Source organism: Pelophylax lessonae (assembly GCF_965119305.1).
Source record: "Pelophylax lessonae genome assembly, chromosome: 3".
Lineage (NCBI taxonomy): Eukaryota > Metazoa > Chordata > Amphibia > Anura > Ranidae > Pelophylax > Pelophylax lessonae.
Genome location: NC_138770.1, coordinates 637035751 through 637054564, shown reverse-complemented (window position 1 = coordinate 637054564; position 18814 = coordinate 637035751). Strand labels below are relative to the sequence as shown.

The 18814-nt window shown below is 46.0% G+C and overlaps 1 protein-coding gene across 1 annotated transcript in view; it reads right to left on the bottom strand.

The window, feature by feature from the left end:
• The window catches only part of DYNC2LI1 (dynein cytoplasmic 2 light intermediate chain 1), a 103192-nt gene that overhangs the window by 69480 nt on the left and 14898 nt on the right, over positions 1 to 18814 (bottom strand). The window contains exon 4 of the mRNA XM_082249842.1: positions 14811 to 14880. Within this exon, the coding sequence (XP_082105968.1) occupies positions 14811 to 14880 (70 nt within the window). The remainder of the gene's footprint in view (positions 1 to 14810; positions 14881 to 18814) is intronic.

The window sequence follows — 18814 nt, the reverse complement described above, 5'->3', positions numbered from 1 at the left end:
GGAATTCCGAAACTCGCTTCGGAAGAAAAGAAGGATTAGGTCGCAAGACCACCTTATCCAAATGAACAACCAGATACGGAGACTTGCAGGACAAAGCCGCCAGCTCCGACACTCTGCGAGCCGAAGTGATCGCAACCAAAAAGGCGACCTTTTTGGACAACATAGACAACGAGATCTCCCTGATCTGTTCAAAAGGAGCACGTTGTAACACAGATAGAACGAGATTCAAGTCCCAAGGGGGCAGAGGATCCCTCCTAGGAGGAACCAGATGCCGCACTCCCTGAACAAAAGTGCCAACCAAGGAGTTGGAAGCCACGGGACGTTGAAACAGAACGGCCAGCGCAGACACCTGACCCTTTATCGTAGCCAGCGCCAAACGCTGATCGACACCCGTTTGAAGGAAGGACAGCACTCGGGAAACCGAGTACGTGCGGGGTGAAAACCCCCTGGACTCACACCAGGCAAAATAGGCCTTCCAAGTACGGTAATAAACCTTCCCCGAGGAAGACTTCCTCGCGTTGATCAAGGTATGAACGACCTCTGGGGAGAGACCCTTCTCCTTCAGGACCTCGGTCTCAACAGCCAGGCCGTCAAAGCCAGCGACTGTAAAGCAGGATGGTATATCGGTCCTTGAGACAGGAGATCTTCTCGAAGAGGCAGACGCCACGGGGCGTCGACCGCCAGATTCACGAGGTCTGCGTACCAGGACCGGCGAGGCCAGTCCGGTGCCACAAGAATCACCGTGCTGCGTTCCGAGTGTAACCTGCGAAGGAACCTGGACAGCAACTGAATCGGTGGAAACGCGTACATCAGCCTGTACTGATGCCACGGGGCCACTAACGCGTCCGACGCGTCTGCCCGAGGGTCGCGCGTCCTTGCTACGAACCTTCTCACCCTGTTGTTGAGACGAGACGCGAACAGGTCCACATCTGGGAGACCCCACTTCGCGCACAACGTCTGGAAGACAGCCGGGTGTAGAGACCATTCCCCCTGATCCAGGGTCTGGCGACTCAGATAGTCCGCCTGCCAGTTCTCCACCCCCGGAATGTGAACCGCCGTTATCGCCGGGACATGAGTCTCGGCCCAAGACAGAATGTCGGCCACTTCTCGAGCCGCTCGGGCACTCCTGGTGCCCCCTTGGTGGTTGATGTAGGCCACCGCCGTGGCATTGTCCGTCTGCACCCGAACCGGGCAGCCCTGCAGCCGGTCCGTCCAGCGATGAAGACAGAGATTTATCGCACGCAATTCCAGAATGTTGATCGGAAGGGAGGACTCCCCCTCCGACCAAGTCCCCTGAACAGAACGCCCAGAACACCACCCCAGCCCGACAGGCTGGCATCCGTGGTGATTACCGTCCACGAGATAGGACGAAACGACTTGCCCCCGGATACCAACGGGGACTGGAGCCACCACAGAAGGTCTCTCCTGGTGCGATGACTCAACGAGATTTGAAGATCCAGAGATTGAGGTCGCCCGTCCCACATGGACAGGATCTCCGCTTGGAGACCCCGCGTGTGAAACTGGCGAAGGGAATCGCCTCGAAGGCCGAGACCATCAATCCCAGACATCTCATGCACGTCCGCAGAGACGAGTGCGGAACGTCCCTGAGGGACCTGACTTCCTCCTGAAGAGTTCTGAGTTTGTCTTCCGGCAGGAAGACCTTCGCCTGCACCGAGTCCAGAATCATTCCCAGGTAGGGAAGACGAACCGACGGACTCAGTGTCGACTTTGGAAAATGTATCGTCCAACCAAACTCCTGCAGAGTTTGCATCGTGACAGACAGGTCCTTCTCCAGACCCTGGCTGGTCGCAGACCGAACCAGAATGTCGTCCAGATACCCCAGGACAGAAATGCCCTGGGCCCTCAATAATGCCAGAACCGGTGCAAGCACCTTGGTGAAGACCCGCGGAGCCGAGGCGAGACCAAAAGGCAACGCCACGAACTGGTAGTGATCCTCCGCAATGGCAAATCGAAGGTACCTCTGGTGACCCTCGAAAATGGGGATGTGAAGATACGCATTCCTTCAAATCGATGGAGGCCATAATTCCCCCGGAACCAGGGCAGCCACCACCGACCGCAGGGATTCCATGCGGAACTTGCGAACCCGCACAGAGCGGTTCAGAGCCTTCAAGTCCAGAATTGGACGAACCTTTCTGGGCACGGTGAACAGATTGGAATAAAACCCCCGAAATCTGTCCCGATGAGGCACCGGAACTACCACTCCCTGAGCCCTCAGGTCCCGCACCGCCAGGTGCAGGTCCCGTAAACGCTCCGGAGACAGTTGAAGATTTGAGGGAAAAAATCTGCTCTCCGGCCGAGAGAGAAACTCGATCTTGTAACCAGATCGAACGATCTCCTGAACCCATCTGTCCCGCACGCGGGCCAACCAGGGCTGAAGAAAACCGAGCAAGCGTCCCCCCACCCCAAAACTGGGTGAGGGCGCCCCTTCAGGCCGCACTGTTATGGGCTGCGGATCCGGATTGACCGGACTTCTGTTTCCCAGACCAGGGCTTCTTCTGAGAGCCTTGACCTTTGAACGGTTTGCCCTTGTAGTGCGACCGAAAGGCACGAAAGGACCCCTGAGGGGGCCGAAAATTAGCATGCTTCTTCCCAGAAGCCCCCTTAGCCTTGGGGAAATGGGGCAAGAGAGTGCTCTTACCTCCGGTGATCCCCTTAATCAACACATCCAAGGACTCCCCAAAAAGGCGAGACCCATCATAAGGCAGATTGGCTAAGGTCTTACGTGAAGACTGGTCCACCGACCAACATTTCAACCAAACCAGGCGGCGAGACAACACCGCCACGCTGTGCACACGTGCAGCCAACGGGACTAGGTCCAAGTCCGCATCACACAGATACATGACACCCTGGTGGATTTGATCCACCATATCCAGGGTCGCCGGTGAGGCCGAATCGGCCACTAGGACGCGCCTAAGCATCTGCGTCCAACTTGCGACCGCCTGGGCCGCCATGAGAGAGGCAAACAGAGCCTTAAGCATAGAACCCGTAACAGAATAAGTATGACGGGCAAGAGACTCCAATCTCCTATCCGTGGCATCACGGAACACAGGGGAATCCTCTGCAGGAATCGCAGTGGATTTGTTTAAAACCGCAATTGCGTGATCCACTGGGGGTGGCACACACCACCTTTCATCAGTGGAAGGCGAGAAAGGATAACGCAGCTTGAACCTACTAGGTACAGCAAAAGGTTTGCACAGATTGCGCCATTGTTCCTTAACAGCGCGCTGAAAATCATCATTGCAGGGAAAAACCTGCGGCGTCCTGCGTTTTCTCTGCGTCCCATAAGCCGCCAAGGCAGCGGGGGGACACACTTCATCCTGCAAACGCAGCGTTTGCTTTATGGAAGCAATCAATTCATCCATGATTGCAAGCTCTTCAGGCGAGCCAGGGGGAGAATTATCAACCCCTTCAACATCAGCCTCCACCTCGGACCCCACTAGATCCAGGGAGGAGCGGGACCCCGATAAGGAGGCCCCCGCCATAACAGCCCCATCACCTTCACCCTCAGAATCAGAGGAAAGAGCAACTCTGGGTCTTTTAGTAGATTGAGCAGCCACCAGCATCTGCACCTGAGCAGCAAGGCCAGCCACAATAGTGGCTAAATCCCCCCCTGGGGGGGAAACAGCGGTCCCCTGGCTTTCCACCAAGGCGGTAGGAAATTTGCCCTCCTGAGAATCCATTGCCCCTATAACAAATGCTGGATAATAAAGGGTTAACTGCCCTTTAACAAGCGCGGCGAGCGCAGCCCACCGCACCACACACAAGCACAATGAGACCCCCACAGGGACAATAAAACTGACACAGGCAATGGATAGGAAGGATATAACCTGAGGAGACCCTCGCCGCTGCTGCTGCCTCGATCGGTGTCCCTGGAGAAGAGGAAGTGATGCTGCCAGGGCGCTCTATGAAAGCCTATGGGAGGCTACAAGAAAATGGCCGCCATGCATGTAGAACATGCGGCCGGAGCGAGTGTAGGCAAAATGGCGCCGTTTGGCGCCGAAACCGCCGCTCCACAGTACAGTAATGCACACATGTCATCCATGTATAAAAAAAAACATGTCAGATCGCCGCAGCGATCGCTGTATAATGCCCAAACATGCCACAAAACATGCCCCACAGCACACAGCTTCTCACACTGACAAGGCTGACACACACAGTGTCACACAGCTCCCCCCCCCCCCCTTGCAGCCCACAGCATGCAGCCGAGAGATAGGGAGACAAACAGTGTGAATAGAGGCAGGTTACACAGTCCCAGACTGACACCCCCCCAGACAGACAGGTCCCCACATAGATACACTTACCTCACAGTGGCGTGGGGGACCCGCACAGGCGAACAAGCCGCTGCACATGAGGCAGGGAGAGTCGCATACAAGACGCACAGAATGGGGGTTAAGAAACCGCACAGCGTCCAGTGAGGTAGCCCCCTCACCAATCATCCCTGCACCGAACAGGGATGGGTCGTTCACTGTGCCAGGAGCGTTACCTGGCTGAACGCTCGATGGCAGACTGGGAAGCCACTGACCCACGACCTGCGACCAGGGGGATCAGCCCGAGACCCAGCCCGCATGATCCTCTTCATCAGAAGAACTAACTAATGCTGACAAAAAGAACAGCTAAGTAAAGGTAGAGAGAAAACTCAAACAAAAAAATCAAAAAAGAAGAAAGAGTCTGGGGCACAAAGCCCCAGCACAGAGAGAGCCAGCCACTCCTGACAAGCTAGACATTGAAACTGAGATATGGTTGCAGGAAGTAGGAGGGTATTGACTGAGGGGACCACCCCTTGAGGGTGGGATATGTTAAAAGCTTTAATGTTAACATATTCTGTTGCCTAGCTACTCCTTCGGAGCAAAGTCTAATACCCCATATGTGACGAATATGAAGAGGCGGCGACTGTCGGAGGACGTAAGAGAAATTGTTATTTTTGCAAAATTGACGCTCTTTTTTTGTTTATAGCGCATGATCAAAAAATCGCACAGGTGATCAAATACCACCAAAAGAAAGCTCTGTTTGTGGGAAAAAAAGTATGTCAAATTTGTTTAGGTACAGCGTCGCACGACTGCGCAATTGTCCGTTAAAGTCACGCAGTGCCGAATCGCAAAATAGGCCCTGGTCAGGAAGGGGGTAAAATCTTCCGGGGCTTAAGTGGTTTTAAACGCACATCAAATGCAGGTCAACAAAATCCCATTGACTTTAATTGGGCGGTTCAGAAGTTGTGTTTGACCTTCTTTGTGTTGCATTGCATTTCTATGGGCATGGGATGTCGTATTGAGGTGTGTTTGAACTGCAATCAAAGCAGGTCAAAGGCAGCCTTTTCCTGTCAAAAGCTACGATTTTTCTGTTTCAATTGTTTTTATTGAAATTTTTTTTGCAAACAGTACAAAATAGAGCGGCAAACAATCCTTGCCATGCTCGAATCATTAAACAATTTAAGTACATAAGGAACAAAAGGGAGGGGAAGTGGGGGGTGGAGAGAAAGGGAAGTGCAATCGAGGCATCGCTAATAAGGCAAGGTCAGCTTTGGTGACCGGTATAGACACAAGAAAAAATATGAGGTACAAACGTTAAATAGGTGGTCACTTGAGGCCACTGGAGATGGAAAAGGAGCCTCTCAGGGATAGCTCTACAGGTCTGTCTGTGATACACCCATAAGCCTAAGAGCCGGTCCACACTAGCGCGACTTGTCAGGCGACTTGTCCATTGACCGCTACAGGACCCGTTCTAATAGGAGCGACACAAGTCGCTCCGACTTAGAAAAAGGGTCCTGTACTACTTTGGGGCGACCTGGAGCGACTTGCATAGACTTCCATTATGTGAAGTCCCTGCAAGTCGCTCCGAAGTCGTGGTGCATGGTAATGCACAAATCGCCCCCGAAGTAGTACAGAGTCGTGTCGCCTCAGTGTGAACCGACTCTTAGGCTCCGTTCACATCTAGGCGTTTTTGGGGCATTTTTCTGCTCTAGGATCAGCTCTCAAAACGCCCAACAAGACAAATCCTATTCATTTCAATGGCCCCTGTTCACATCTGAGCGTTTTGACGCTGTATACAAAACGCCCAACGCTCAAAAAAGTACATGAGCTTCTTTTTGGGCAGATTACAGGCGTTTTCCATTGATCTCTATTCAATCTAAAAACGCCTGCACAAAAATCGCGGTAAAAATCGCGGTAAAATCGCGGTAAAAAACGCCGTAAAATCGCGGTAAAAAACGCGCGAAAAACGCTACGCTCAGGTGTGAATGTAGCCTAAAGTAATTGTAAAGGCTTGTTTTTTTTTTTAATTAACAAACAAGTTATATTTACCTCCTCTGTGCATTTGGTTTTGCACAGGGCAGCTCCTCTTCTCGGATCCCTTGTTGTTGCTCCTAGCCCCTCCCTCCTGCTGAGTGTCCCCACAGCAAGTAGCTTGCTATGGGGGCACCCAAGCTGAGCTGCAGCTCCTTGTGTCCATTTAGCCCCACCCCCTCTCTCTTCTGATTGGATAACTGAATTAGCTTGACAGCTATGGGAGACAATGGAGCCGCGGCTGTCTCTCAGTCAATCAGGAGGGAGAGGGAGGGATGACCAAGGGACTCATGGACATCGCTGGAGAGAGATGGGGCTCAGGTAAGTTTTAGGGGGGCTGGGGCAGCTGCTACACCCAGAAGGCTTTTTATCCTAATGCATAGATTGCATTAATATAAAAAAACCTTCTGACTTTACAACTCCTTTAAAGCTTTAAAGAACAATTTTGCAAACCTTGTATGGGACATTCTTCAAACTGTAAGACATTTATCTAAGGTTGTAAGCTTCAATTACTCACTCTATTAACAAAACACAGTGCAATCATTTATGGGGAATGTAACTCCCACTACTAATCATTTGCAGGATATAGGTAGGGATAGGGTAGGTAAGGGGTAAAGGGGGAAGTATGAAAAAAAGGAGAAAAAAAAGCAAGAAAGATAGAGAAGAAAAGAAAGTAAGTCCATCCGGGGATCTACCGCCAGCCGTTCCTGGAATAAACACCTGGTGTCTCCTAGGCAAGCCAAGGAGACCATATTTTGACAAAGAGGCATTGTTTTTCTCGCAAGACACTAACCATTTATTCATTCAGCATTGTCCACATGAGTTTGCGCTTCATTAAGGCTATGTCTATAATTGGGCTTTTCCAGGCGGTTGCAATGGCAATTTTGGCAGCCAGGAGCATGTGTGTGTCTTGGCTAAATGAAAAAATAAGAGTGCACTTTAGGACAACCCCACCATGTGTGTAAAAACTTGCCTATCTGGCTACTTCCACTGAAGCAGAAGGCCGGCGAACCTGGACACATTTTCAAGAGGCGTTCCGGTACCCGATACCATCTAGCATGCACTTTGTAGCTAGCCTCAATTACAGCCACGTTTAGAAAGCCTTTGTGCATCTGTGTGCTCGATTGGTGCAAAAAAGTTTTTTTTATTCAAACGCATGCCTTTATGTTCAAAAATGGCCATAGGCTTGAGTCCTAAAAGAGATATTACAAAGGTACTTCACCCACAGCCATTGCGGAAAAACAGAAAAGCTGCAGTGAAAACTCAGTCAGCTGGTTTTATTATAGCCTTTCTAATTTTATGCTACCCCTTTGTACACTGCTATATACCCTCACATAACTGTAACAAGGTTAGATCTTCTGGGTAGGGGGTGGGAATGCACGCCTCCGGCTGCTTGCGATTACACACAGCGGAAGCTGAACGCCAGGTACTAGGTACTCCATGTAAACAAGGCAGATTGCTGTTTTTGGTGTTTTTGGGGTGGTGTTTGTGTCCCTGAAAGGCAGGCTATTAATTCCATCTCTTCCTCTAGTAAAAGTACTATCCACAGTTCACATAAACACTGGCTAGGCACACAGTTAACCTCTTGATCGCCACTGATGTTAACTCCTTGCCAGCCAGTGTCTTTGGTATAGTGACAGTGAATATTTCTAGCACTGATCACTTTATTAGTGTCACTGGTTCCCAAAGTGTCAGTGTCAGAATGTCCGACGCAATATCACAGTCCCCCTATAAGCCGCTGATCACCGCCATTACTAGTAAAAAAAAATTAAAAATTAAAATAAATAAAAATATCCCCTAGTTTGTAGACGCGATAACTTTTGCGCAAACCAATCAAAATACTCTTATTGGGATATTTTTTTATCCACAGCATACCACAGAGACTGGCACCACAGAGCCCAACATAGCCTAGAGCCCAGCACCACAGAGACCGGCACCACTGAGCCCGGCACCACAGAGCCCAGAATACCACAGAGCCCTGCACCACAGAGCCCTGCATACCACAGAGCCCAGCATACCCTAGAGCCCAGCACCACAGAGACCGGTACCACAGAGTCCAGCACCACAGATTCCAGCACCACAGAGACCAGAATACCACAGAGCCCAGCATACCACAGAGCCCAGCATACTACAGAGACTGGCACCACAGAGCCCAGCATTCCACAGAGACTGGCACCACAGAGCCCAGCATACCACAGAGACTGGCACCACAGAGCCCAGCATACCACAGAGACTGGCACCACAGAGCCCAGCATACCACAGAGCCCAGCATAACCTAGAGCCCAGCACCACAGAGACCGATACCTCAGAGACCGGCACCACAAAGCCCAGCATACCACAGAGCCCAGCATACCACAGAGAACAGCACCACAGAGACCAATACCCCAGATATCACAGAGCCCAGCATACCACACAGAAACCAGCATACCACAGAGACCAGCACCACAGAGACCAATACCCCAGATACCACAGAAACCAGCATACCACAGAGACCAGCATAGTCTGCAAAATAAGTAGAAAAAGTATGTGCAAAAAAATAAAAAATTAAAATAAATAATATCCCCTAGTTTGTAGACACGATAACTTTTGCGCAAACCAATCAAAATACTCTTATTGGGATTTTTTTTTTTTTACCAAAAAATATGTAGCAGAATATATTGGCCTAAATTTTTTAAGAAATTTGATTTTTTTCAATTTTTTTTTATTGGGTGTGTTTTATAGCAGAAAGTAAAAAACATTGTTGTTTTTTTTTTTTTCAAAATTGTCTGTCTTTTTTTTGTTTATAGCACGAAAAAATAAAAAAAGCAGAGGTAATCCAATACCACCAAAAAAAAAAAGCTCTATTTGTGGGGAACAAAAAGGACATACATTTTATTTGGGTACAGCGTTGCATGACCCCACAATTGTCAGTTAAAATAACGCAGTGCCGTATCGCAAAAAATGGCCTGGTCATGAAGGGGGGTAAATCTTCTGGACGTCAAGTGCTTAATGACACTTTAAAGTAAAATATATGCAGTTCATTGGGTAAAAGAATTTACAGTGTATAAAAAGCTAGTATAGTAGAAAATATGTTATGTAGTATACCATCACCTTGAACAAATGATAATATTCTCCTGTTAACATTTGCCGGATAAGATAAGGATGAGAATTCTGCACATCTGTAATAATTCTGACCCTGTATTCCCTTCATACCGATGAACCTTCTGCACTCTCCAGAACATTTCTTTATATTCACTGATGCCGTAACTAAACATTACTTTTTATTCAGCTCCTTCAAAGTGCACCTGTCATGTTGTATGACACAAAGGAACAGACTACTAGAAGAAAATGCTGCTTTTGTAAGGCCTCTTGCACACAATATTCCTGTTTGAGCATCTACTTTTTCCATCTATATTTTTTTTTGGTATGTATTTGCGCGTATTTCTGCACATATGCATGCGCGCATTTTCGCGCAAATGCGCAGAAACGTATCCTCACGTTCTTGTTCTACACATTTTGTAAATGGCCATTTGCGCACATTTGTGCGCAATCGCACACATTAGGCATAAATTATTGACCAAAATTCAGATTTTTCTATTTTGTTTTTACTGAAGAATGCACGGCGCTTGTTTACGCGCCTGTGTGCATAGGCGTATTACAATGAATGGGCTGCATTTTAGCTCAGTAAAAAAAAAAAGCTGCACTGAGCTTTTCCAAGCTGCAGTGTGCAAGAGGCCTAAAGGAAAAACTGCAAATGACTTTCACTGCATAGAAGTACCTTAACCACTTGCCGACCAGTCACGTTGACTGTACTGTGGCAAAGTGGCTCGTTCCCGTCCAGCGACGTAGACCTACGTCGCTGGACTCCTCCCATTGTGGGCGGCGCGCGCGCGCCGCCGGAGGCTCGCTCCCGCTGTGTTCAGTCACAGCGGGAGTCGGGCCAGGGGAGGAGCGGCGGTGATCACCGCCGCTCTTCCCCGATCGTCGGGGAAATCGAGTGTGGAGATCCGCCCGCTTGTGTAAACAAAGCGGGCGGATCTTCTAAGTGACAGACAGGGTCAGATTGCAGGGTTCAGCATAGCTGAACCTGCGATCTGTCCCTGTGTCACTCAGTCACCTCCCCCCACACACGTTAAGAAGCAGCAGGCATACATTAACCCCTCCCTCTCCAATAAAATTAACCCCTTCCCTGCCAGTGTCATTTTTACAGTAACAGTGCATATATATAGCACTGATTACTGTAGAAATGTCACTGGTAACCCCAAAAGTGTCAAAAATGTCAGTCAAGGGTCCGATCTGTCTGCCGCAATGTCGCAGTCCCGCAAAAAAAAAAAAAAATTGCAGATTGCCGCCATTACTCATTAAAAAAAAAAAAAAACACCAAAAATTACAGAAATCTTTCCCTTAATTAGTAAACGCAATAACTTTTGCGTAAACCTATAAAAATACGCTTATTGTGATTTTTTTACCAAACATAGGTAGCAGAAAACAAATTGGCCAAAAATTTCAAAAAATTTTGATTTTTAAATTTTTTTGGGGGGGAATTTCATATAAAAAAATGTGAAAAATATTGTTATTTTTTCAAAATGTACGCTATTTTTTTGTTTATAGCGCAAAAAGTAAAAATTGCACAGGTGATCAAATATCACCAAAAGAAAGCTCTGTTTGTGGAAAAAAAGGATGTAAATTTTGTTTGGGTACAGTGTCGCACGACCGCGCAATTGTCAGTTAAAGTCGCACAGTGCCGAATCGCAAAAAGTGGCCTGGACGTAAGACAGCAAAATCCTCCAGTGGTAAAGTGGTTGTAAACCTCAAACATGAAAGCTGAACAAAGCATATTCCTCTATAGTGTGTATTTGTCTCAGTCCAGAGCACTGAGTGTCATTTCTGTCTGCTGCTTTGTTCATCTGCTATCAGCATTAATCACTTCTGACAAGTTTTCCTGACACCAAGAGAAAAATGGTGACAGGGGAGGAAGCTCCAACTGATTGAAAGTTTCAGCTCTGTTCCTGTGTGTTGTATGAAGGGGGGTGTGTCCCTTCCCTCCAATTAGCTGTCAGAGCTCTCCTCAATGAGTGTGTAATTTCGGCTCCTTTTTTTCTGACATCTCAGACAAGGTTAATAGATTCTGGACTTTGACCGATTGCAGCGAAGAGGAGACTGCACATAAACAGGTACAACTTATGTAGGAGGATTTGTTTCATCACTGTGTATCACCTGAGGCCAGTCACTTCACTGGGTATTTGTAAGAGTTTACAACCACTTTAACAGAAATAGCGTTATCTGTATCCTATCACCCTGTGTTTGCTGCCTTCTTAGTGAAAAGGGGACAAAGACAGTTAAAGTGATTGTAAATGAAAAAAAGTAAAAAAAATAAATCAAAAATTCATGAAAAGTAGATTATATGGTTTCCAATGGCATAGTTCACACCTGTGTGGTCAGTTCCTGGGCTTTCCAGTTCCAGAAAAAAAAAGTAGAACATGCTGCATTTTTCCTGCACTGGACTGTACTGGAACGCGGTAAAACGCATCGACAACGCACCAAAATGCACTGGAACCCATCAAAAGCGCATAAAAAACACACAAGACCCCAGTACAGTGAAAAAAAAAAACAGGAAAAAAGAAGAAAAAAAAAAAAAAAGCATCTGGAATGCCTCTGGAAACGCGTCAAAACCGTGTTAAAAACACACAGGAAGAAATACATCGGGACCTTTAGCGCAATAAAAGCTCAAGAAAAATGTATCTCTTTAAATTCTATGTATGTCTTCACACTGGTCCATTACACTTCCATTGTGGTGTTAAAAATCTTACTTGCAGTACTTCTGGTCAGCACCAAAAACACACCTCCCTGTTGTAATGCTAAGAAAACGCAGCAAGAACCCATGTTCTGTTTTTGATGCGGTTTTTGAGGCAAATGATCCATGAAAAACAAAACCATAAGCACAGTAAAATCGCGGTAAAAATCATTTTCGGTGCCATTATGGGAACCTTTTTCTCCCATCAGCAAAATGCCAACAACACCATTTTCAGTCAATTAGGTTTCGGCCGTCAAATTTTTAGTGCATCTCTAGAACTGGTGAAGGAAACTCACTGCACTGGACTCCTTTGGAAAAAAATGCGATAAAACCGTGCCCAGGCCAATGTGAACCGAGCCTAAGTCAACTCATGTTAGTTACTGACTAATAGCGTGCCCCCCTAATGGGTTCTCTAAAACAAACAGAAACCTTTTTAGTGTTAACATTCAGGCTCCATTCACACCTGAGCGTATCATTTTCAGGTGTTTTTTTTTTTGGCTTTTTAAGCCCCGTACACACGATCAGATTATCGAACGATCTGTCGTCCGTTTTTTGTGGCATGCTAGTCTGATGTGGAAAGTGAAGAGGTTTTTTTCATACGAATTTTCCCGTACAACAGAATTCTACTTCAGAAGTGATGTCATGTGTTGGATTGCTTTCTATGTGTTCTTTCGTCTCTGAGCATGTCTCTTAAGATTTTTTTCCGTTGAAATCTGTACTAATGAGACGAAAATCGGACGTTGTTTTACGGACGACAAAAATTTTATAGCCTGCACATGAGGATTTTGTCAGCCAAAAAGTCAGAGTTGGCTGTCAAAAGCACCATACTAACAATCCGAAAATCGGCAGATCGGTCGTCGGATGAAATTTCCCTACGGATTTTCTTATCGTGTGTACGAGGCTTTACAGGCGTTTTTTTTGGGGCATTTTACCAGCGTTTTTTTCGTGCTTTTTTCAGGCGTTTTTTGCAGGTGTTTGTAGGAAGGCATTGACATCTAACAAAAAAGCTTGCAATCAGCCAAAAAAGAAGCTCATGTACTTATTTAAAGCGGAGTTCCACCCAGTGAACGTTTTTTTTAATAAAAATACCCCCGGGACAGTCAGGGCTAGTACATTCCACAATGGCTAGCCTCTGATCTGTCCCGGGTTGCACTTACCTGCAAGAAGAAATACTTACCTTGAAAATGTATTGTCCAGCGCTGCCATCTCAGGTGTGGGCAGCTTGAAGCCAGCGCAATCCTCTTCTGCGTCCTCTTCCGTCTTCTTCGGTCCCACGATGCACTGCACCGGCCCCGCCGTCACTTCCGGTGCCGCAGCGTCATCCCTGCACAGCTTCTGGGCATGCCCAGAAGCTGTTTAGCAAGGTATGACGGCGCCTGCACCGGAACTGACGTCGGGGCCGGTGCAGGCGCATTGATTCCTGGGAGCGATGACGTTCAGCTCCCAGGAATCATTGCAAGCCAGGAAGTGAGAAATCGCCGTGGCCGCCGAGGGGAGGAAGAGGAAGTAAGGTAAGTATATTTTCTTCTATACGAGGTAAGTAAAAAAAAAAAAATGTGATTATCCATTTGTTTTTCAGGTGACCCCGGGCATGAAGATGGAGGTAAGTTTAATTTTAGGGTGGAACTCCGCTTTAAGCTCCAGGCGTTTTTCATCTGGAGACAAAAAACTCTGTGAACAGGGACCAATGAAATGAATGGGATTTTGCTTGTTGGGCGTTTTGAGACTTCAGAGATGAGCGTTTTATTAGCTGAAATATGCTCAGGTGTGAACAGGGCCTCAGCTTTTTCACCCAGAAGCCGACTCTCAGAGCACAGAGAGCCCTGAGAAACTAACAGCTCACATATACAAAGGCCTGTATGCAGCTGACACTAATACCAAGGTCTGACTACCAGGAAAGATAAGGACCTAGAAATGGAGGCTTTATTCCACCTAAAGAAATCATCACAGAGAAGAAACACTTCCTTGATGCTGCACATGTGTGCCACAATCATAAAGAGGTTAAAGCTCAGGTTAAATGACAATCAGTAAAATACAATCCTGTGAAGGCAGAGTATTGTGTGCCCACCTCCTTACATTTTCCCACTCTCTGCATTTCAACCTTGGCGTCACATGATCAGCCTGAAGATTTTAGAAAAAGTCAGTATACTCACAAAAAAAAAAAAAAAACACAGCTAACATACAGCTGCAGGTTGGCTAGGAAGAGTTGATCCTAGAGTTAAAGTGGTTGTAAACCCTTACATATTTCCACAGACTATCCTCAGCTGATACATTTTTATCTGCAGTCTTCTCTTCTCTGCAGCTGTTCAAAGTCCAGAATTTATAAAGCTTGTCTGAGGTGTCAGAAACGGGATGGAGAGCTGAAGTCACACTCTGTAAGGCTCAGGGAGATGAGATCTAAGACTGATTGGATGGAAGGGACACACCCCCCTTCACACAGCACACAGGAACAGAGCTGAGGTTGTCAATCAGCTGGAGATCCCTCCCCTGTCACCTTTTTTCTCTTGGTGTCAGGAAAACTTGTTAAAAGTGATTTATGCGGACAGCCGAGAAACAAGGCAGCAGACAGAAATGACACTTAGTACTCTTAATCGAGAGAGGTACACATTATTGAAGGATATGCTTTGTTCATATTTCATGTCTGAGGTTTACAACCACTTTAAGCCTTTAGCAAAACAAAACACATTTACTGACAGCAACACATCTGTAGGCATTTGAAGATAGCTATTGATTCTTACCGTATTGTGTCCCTTTGCCCTCCTGCCGAAGGTGTATTCCAACGCTAGAGTTGGTTTAGGTGCTTCATCTCTAAAAACAAAAAGAAATCTTTATAAATACCCTACAGCTGGTGATAAAGATTATAAGAAACTTGGTCATGTAGATTTTTTGAATGCAGATACAAAAATGTAAAACTTAAAGAAAACATTTTCAAAGTGATTGTAAAGTCTTGTTTTTTTTTTTAAATAACAATTATGTTATACTTACCTCCTCTGTGCAGTGGATTTGTACAGAGCAGCCCGGATCCTCCTCTTCTTGGGTCTCTCTTCAGTGCTCCTGGCCCCTCCCCCTGTTGAGTGCCCCCACAGCAAGCAGCTTGCTATGGGGCACCTGAGCTGAACCACAACTCCACGTGTCCATTCACACATGGAGCAGTGACCCAGCCCCCTCTCTCTCCTGATTGGCTGACTGACAGCAGCGGGAGTCCATCATACCATGCTGCTGTTTCAGCCAAGGAGGAGGGGAGTCCCAGGCAGCTGAGAAACTCCTGCAACATCAATCGCTGGATAAAGATGGGCTCAGCTAAGTATTAAGGGGGGCTGGGGGTGGGGGGGGGGGGCAGCACACAGAAGGTTTTTTATCTTAATGCATAGAATGCATTTGGATAAAAAAAAACTTCTGCCTTTACAAACCCTTTAACCACTTCCCACCCAAGAATGTACCCGTACATACTTGGGTTTCAGAGGTTATACCGGGACAATGCCTGCACCTACAAGGCAGAAGTGATCTGAGTGGCTAATTAGCCACTCGATCACTGCTGCTGGTGGCGGAAGGGGTCCCAACCCCCTCCCACCGCCGCCTCTCCCAGGCTCTCTGGTCCCATCTCGGAGTTCAGGAGATGCGGCCGGTGGCGATGGCTGCCTGGTACAGAGAGAGAGAGGAACCACTGTCATTCCCCTCTCTCTTTAATCCTGGAAACCGGGAGCCACGAGTATTTGTCACTTCCAGTTCTGCCTCTTTGTTTACCTGGCGGCCAGAGAAGCAGCCGATTGGACCGATCTCGGTCTGATCGGCTGCATTGGGGAGGCCAGAGGTCTCCCCAATGGGGTCTAGTAGACCCCAGATCACTCCAAAAAGAGGACCTGTTACGGCCAATGCTGCCACAAGGGATGTTGTTCATCCCTTGTGATAGCAATGAAGTTTGTACAAAAAAAATATAAAAAAAAAAGAAAAGTGCAAAAAAAAATAATGTTGGATAAAATAAATAAAATAATATTTAAAGTGCCCCCGTCCCACCATGCTTACATGCAAATGCGAACGCATATGTTACTCTCGCATGCATATGTAAACAGTGATCGCACCACACATGTGAGGTTTTGTCATGACCGTCATAGCCTCCTGTGCCACGCTAAACTGGTAACCTGCAAGGGCATATAAAGCGTCGCCTATGGAGAATTTTAAGCACCGTAGTTTGCCGCCATTCCACAGGCAGACGCAATTTTAAAGCATGACATGTTTGGTAGCTATTCACTCAGTGTAACATTATCTTTCACATTATACAATAAAATTGGGCTAACTTTACTGTTTTTATTTTTTTAATCGTGAACGTGTTTCTTTTCAAAAAAATTGCATTTGAAAAACCGCTGCGCAAATACCGTGTGACAAAAAATAGCAACACACATCATTTTATTCTCTGGGGTCTTTGCTAAAAAGAAAATATATGATGTTTGGGGGTTCTAAGCAATTTCCTAGCAAAAAAAAGTAGATTTTTACATGAATGAGCGAAGTATCAGAATAGGCTTGGGAAGGAGGTGGTAAAATACATTAAATTTACTAGCTATATAAATCAAAATTACATATATAAAAAAGGGACACTATAGGGGTTTAGGCCAATTTTATTTCATTTTATAAAGCTTGTAAACTAATGTTTAACATCTTTTTTTTTTATATACTTTTTATAAGACCGGGTCTTTTCTGGCACTTTGTTTACATGTAACAATCAGTTTATTTTTGCTAGAAAATATCTTAGAACCTGCAAACGTTATATATTTTTTTAAAGCAGAGGCCCCAGAGAATAAATTGGTGGGTTTTGCAATTTTTTATATCACACAGTATTTGCGCAGCAGTTTTTCAAAAGCAACAGTGACAAGCACAGGGAACGGTCGCACTTTAGTTTTTTTTATTATTTATTATTTTTTATTTTTTTTACACTATCACTTTATTTATTTATTTTTTATCACTTTTATTGCCATCACAAGAAATATAAACACCTTTTGACAGCAATAGGCATGTGACAGGTACTCTTTATGGAGAGATCTGGGGTCTATAAAACCCCAAATCACCTAAATCAGTGTGATTAAAAGCTTTTGATTTTTAAAAATGGCGTCTTTTACACCTGGGTAACCTGGAAGTGATGTGACGTCATAGAGCTGATCAAGTTTTTGCTGTGCTCTGTGATCAGCCGCCAGAAGCGGCAGCTGGTCGATCGGGACTCCCGGTGAGATGGGAGATCCCAATCAAGCAGCGGACGGCGGCTTGCTGCAGACATCATCCCGTTATAACTACATGAAGTCTAGCTATGTACGGGTATGTCGCTGGCCGGCAAGTATTTAAATCTGTTTTTCAAATAAACTACTGGGGTACTTCCCCGACAAATAATTCCTAGAGCACTACAGGTTCTAACGAGAGATCACAGTAGAAGTTGTTTCCTTTTAGACACCCTGTCTTTAATTGAAACCCCCAGATAAAACCATATTGAGGGAGGTGTAAAGAGGCAAATCAACTACTGCTGAAGGCATTCACATGAGCCATTTAATTGTATGAATAAAATTTAGCTATTGAGCACTGTAAACAATGAAGCTTATTTTGAACAGGTGGTAAAGGTAAAAGAGTAATCCTCTTAAAAGAACACTAAAGCTCCACCTGTTGGCTAAGAATGAGAATTAAAATAAAGACAATCACTATACAGTGCCTTGCAAAATTATTTGGCCCCCTTGAACTTTGCGACCTTTTGCCACATTTCAGGCTTCAAACATAAAGATATAAAACTGTAATTATTTGTGAAGAATCAACAAGTGGGACACAATCATGAAGTGGAACGAGATTTATTGGATATTTCAAACTTTGTTAAATAAAAAACTGAAAAATTGGGCGTGCAAAATTATTCAGCCCCTTTCCTTTCAGTGCAGCAAACTCTTTCCAGAAGTTCAGTGAGGATCTCTGAATGATCCAATGTTGACCTAAATGACTAATGATGATAAATAGAATCCATCTGTGTGTAATCAAGTCTCCGTATAAATGCACCTGCACTGTGATAGTCTCAGAGGTCCGTTTAAAGCGCAGAGAGCATCATGAAGAACAAGGAACACACCAGGCAGGTCCGAGATACTGTTGTGGAGAAGTTTAAAGCCGGATTTGGATACAAAAAGATTTCCCAAGATTTAAACATCCCAAGGAGCAATGTGCAAGCGATAATATTGAAATGGAAGGAGTATCAGACCACTGCAAATCTACGAAGACCTGGCCGTCCCTCTAAACTTTCAGCTCATACAAGGAGAAGACTGATCAGAGATGCAGCCAAGAGGCCCATGATCACTCTGGATGAACTGCAGAGATCTACAGCTGAGGTGGGAGACTCTGTCCATAGGACAACAATCAGTCGTATACTGCACAAATCTGGCCTTTATGGAAGAGTGGCAAGAAGAAAGCCATTTCCTAAAGATATCCATAAAAAGTGTCGTTTAAAGTTTGCCACAAGCCACCTGGGAGACACACCAAACATGTGGAAGAAGGTGCTCTGGTCAGATGAAACCAAAATCGAACTTTATGGCAACAATGCAAAACGTTATGTTTGACGTAAAAGCAACACAGCTCATCACCCTGAACACACCATCCCCACTGTCAAACATGGTGGTGGCAGCATCATGGTTTTGGCCTGCTTTTCTTCAGCAGGGACAGGGAAGATGGTTAAAATTGATGGGAAGATGGATGGAGCCAAATACAGGACCATTCTGGAAGACAACCT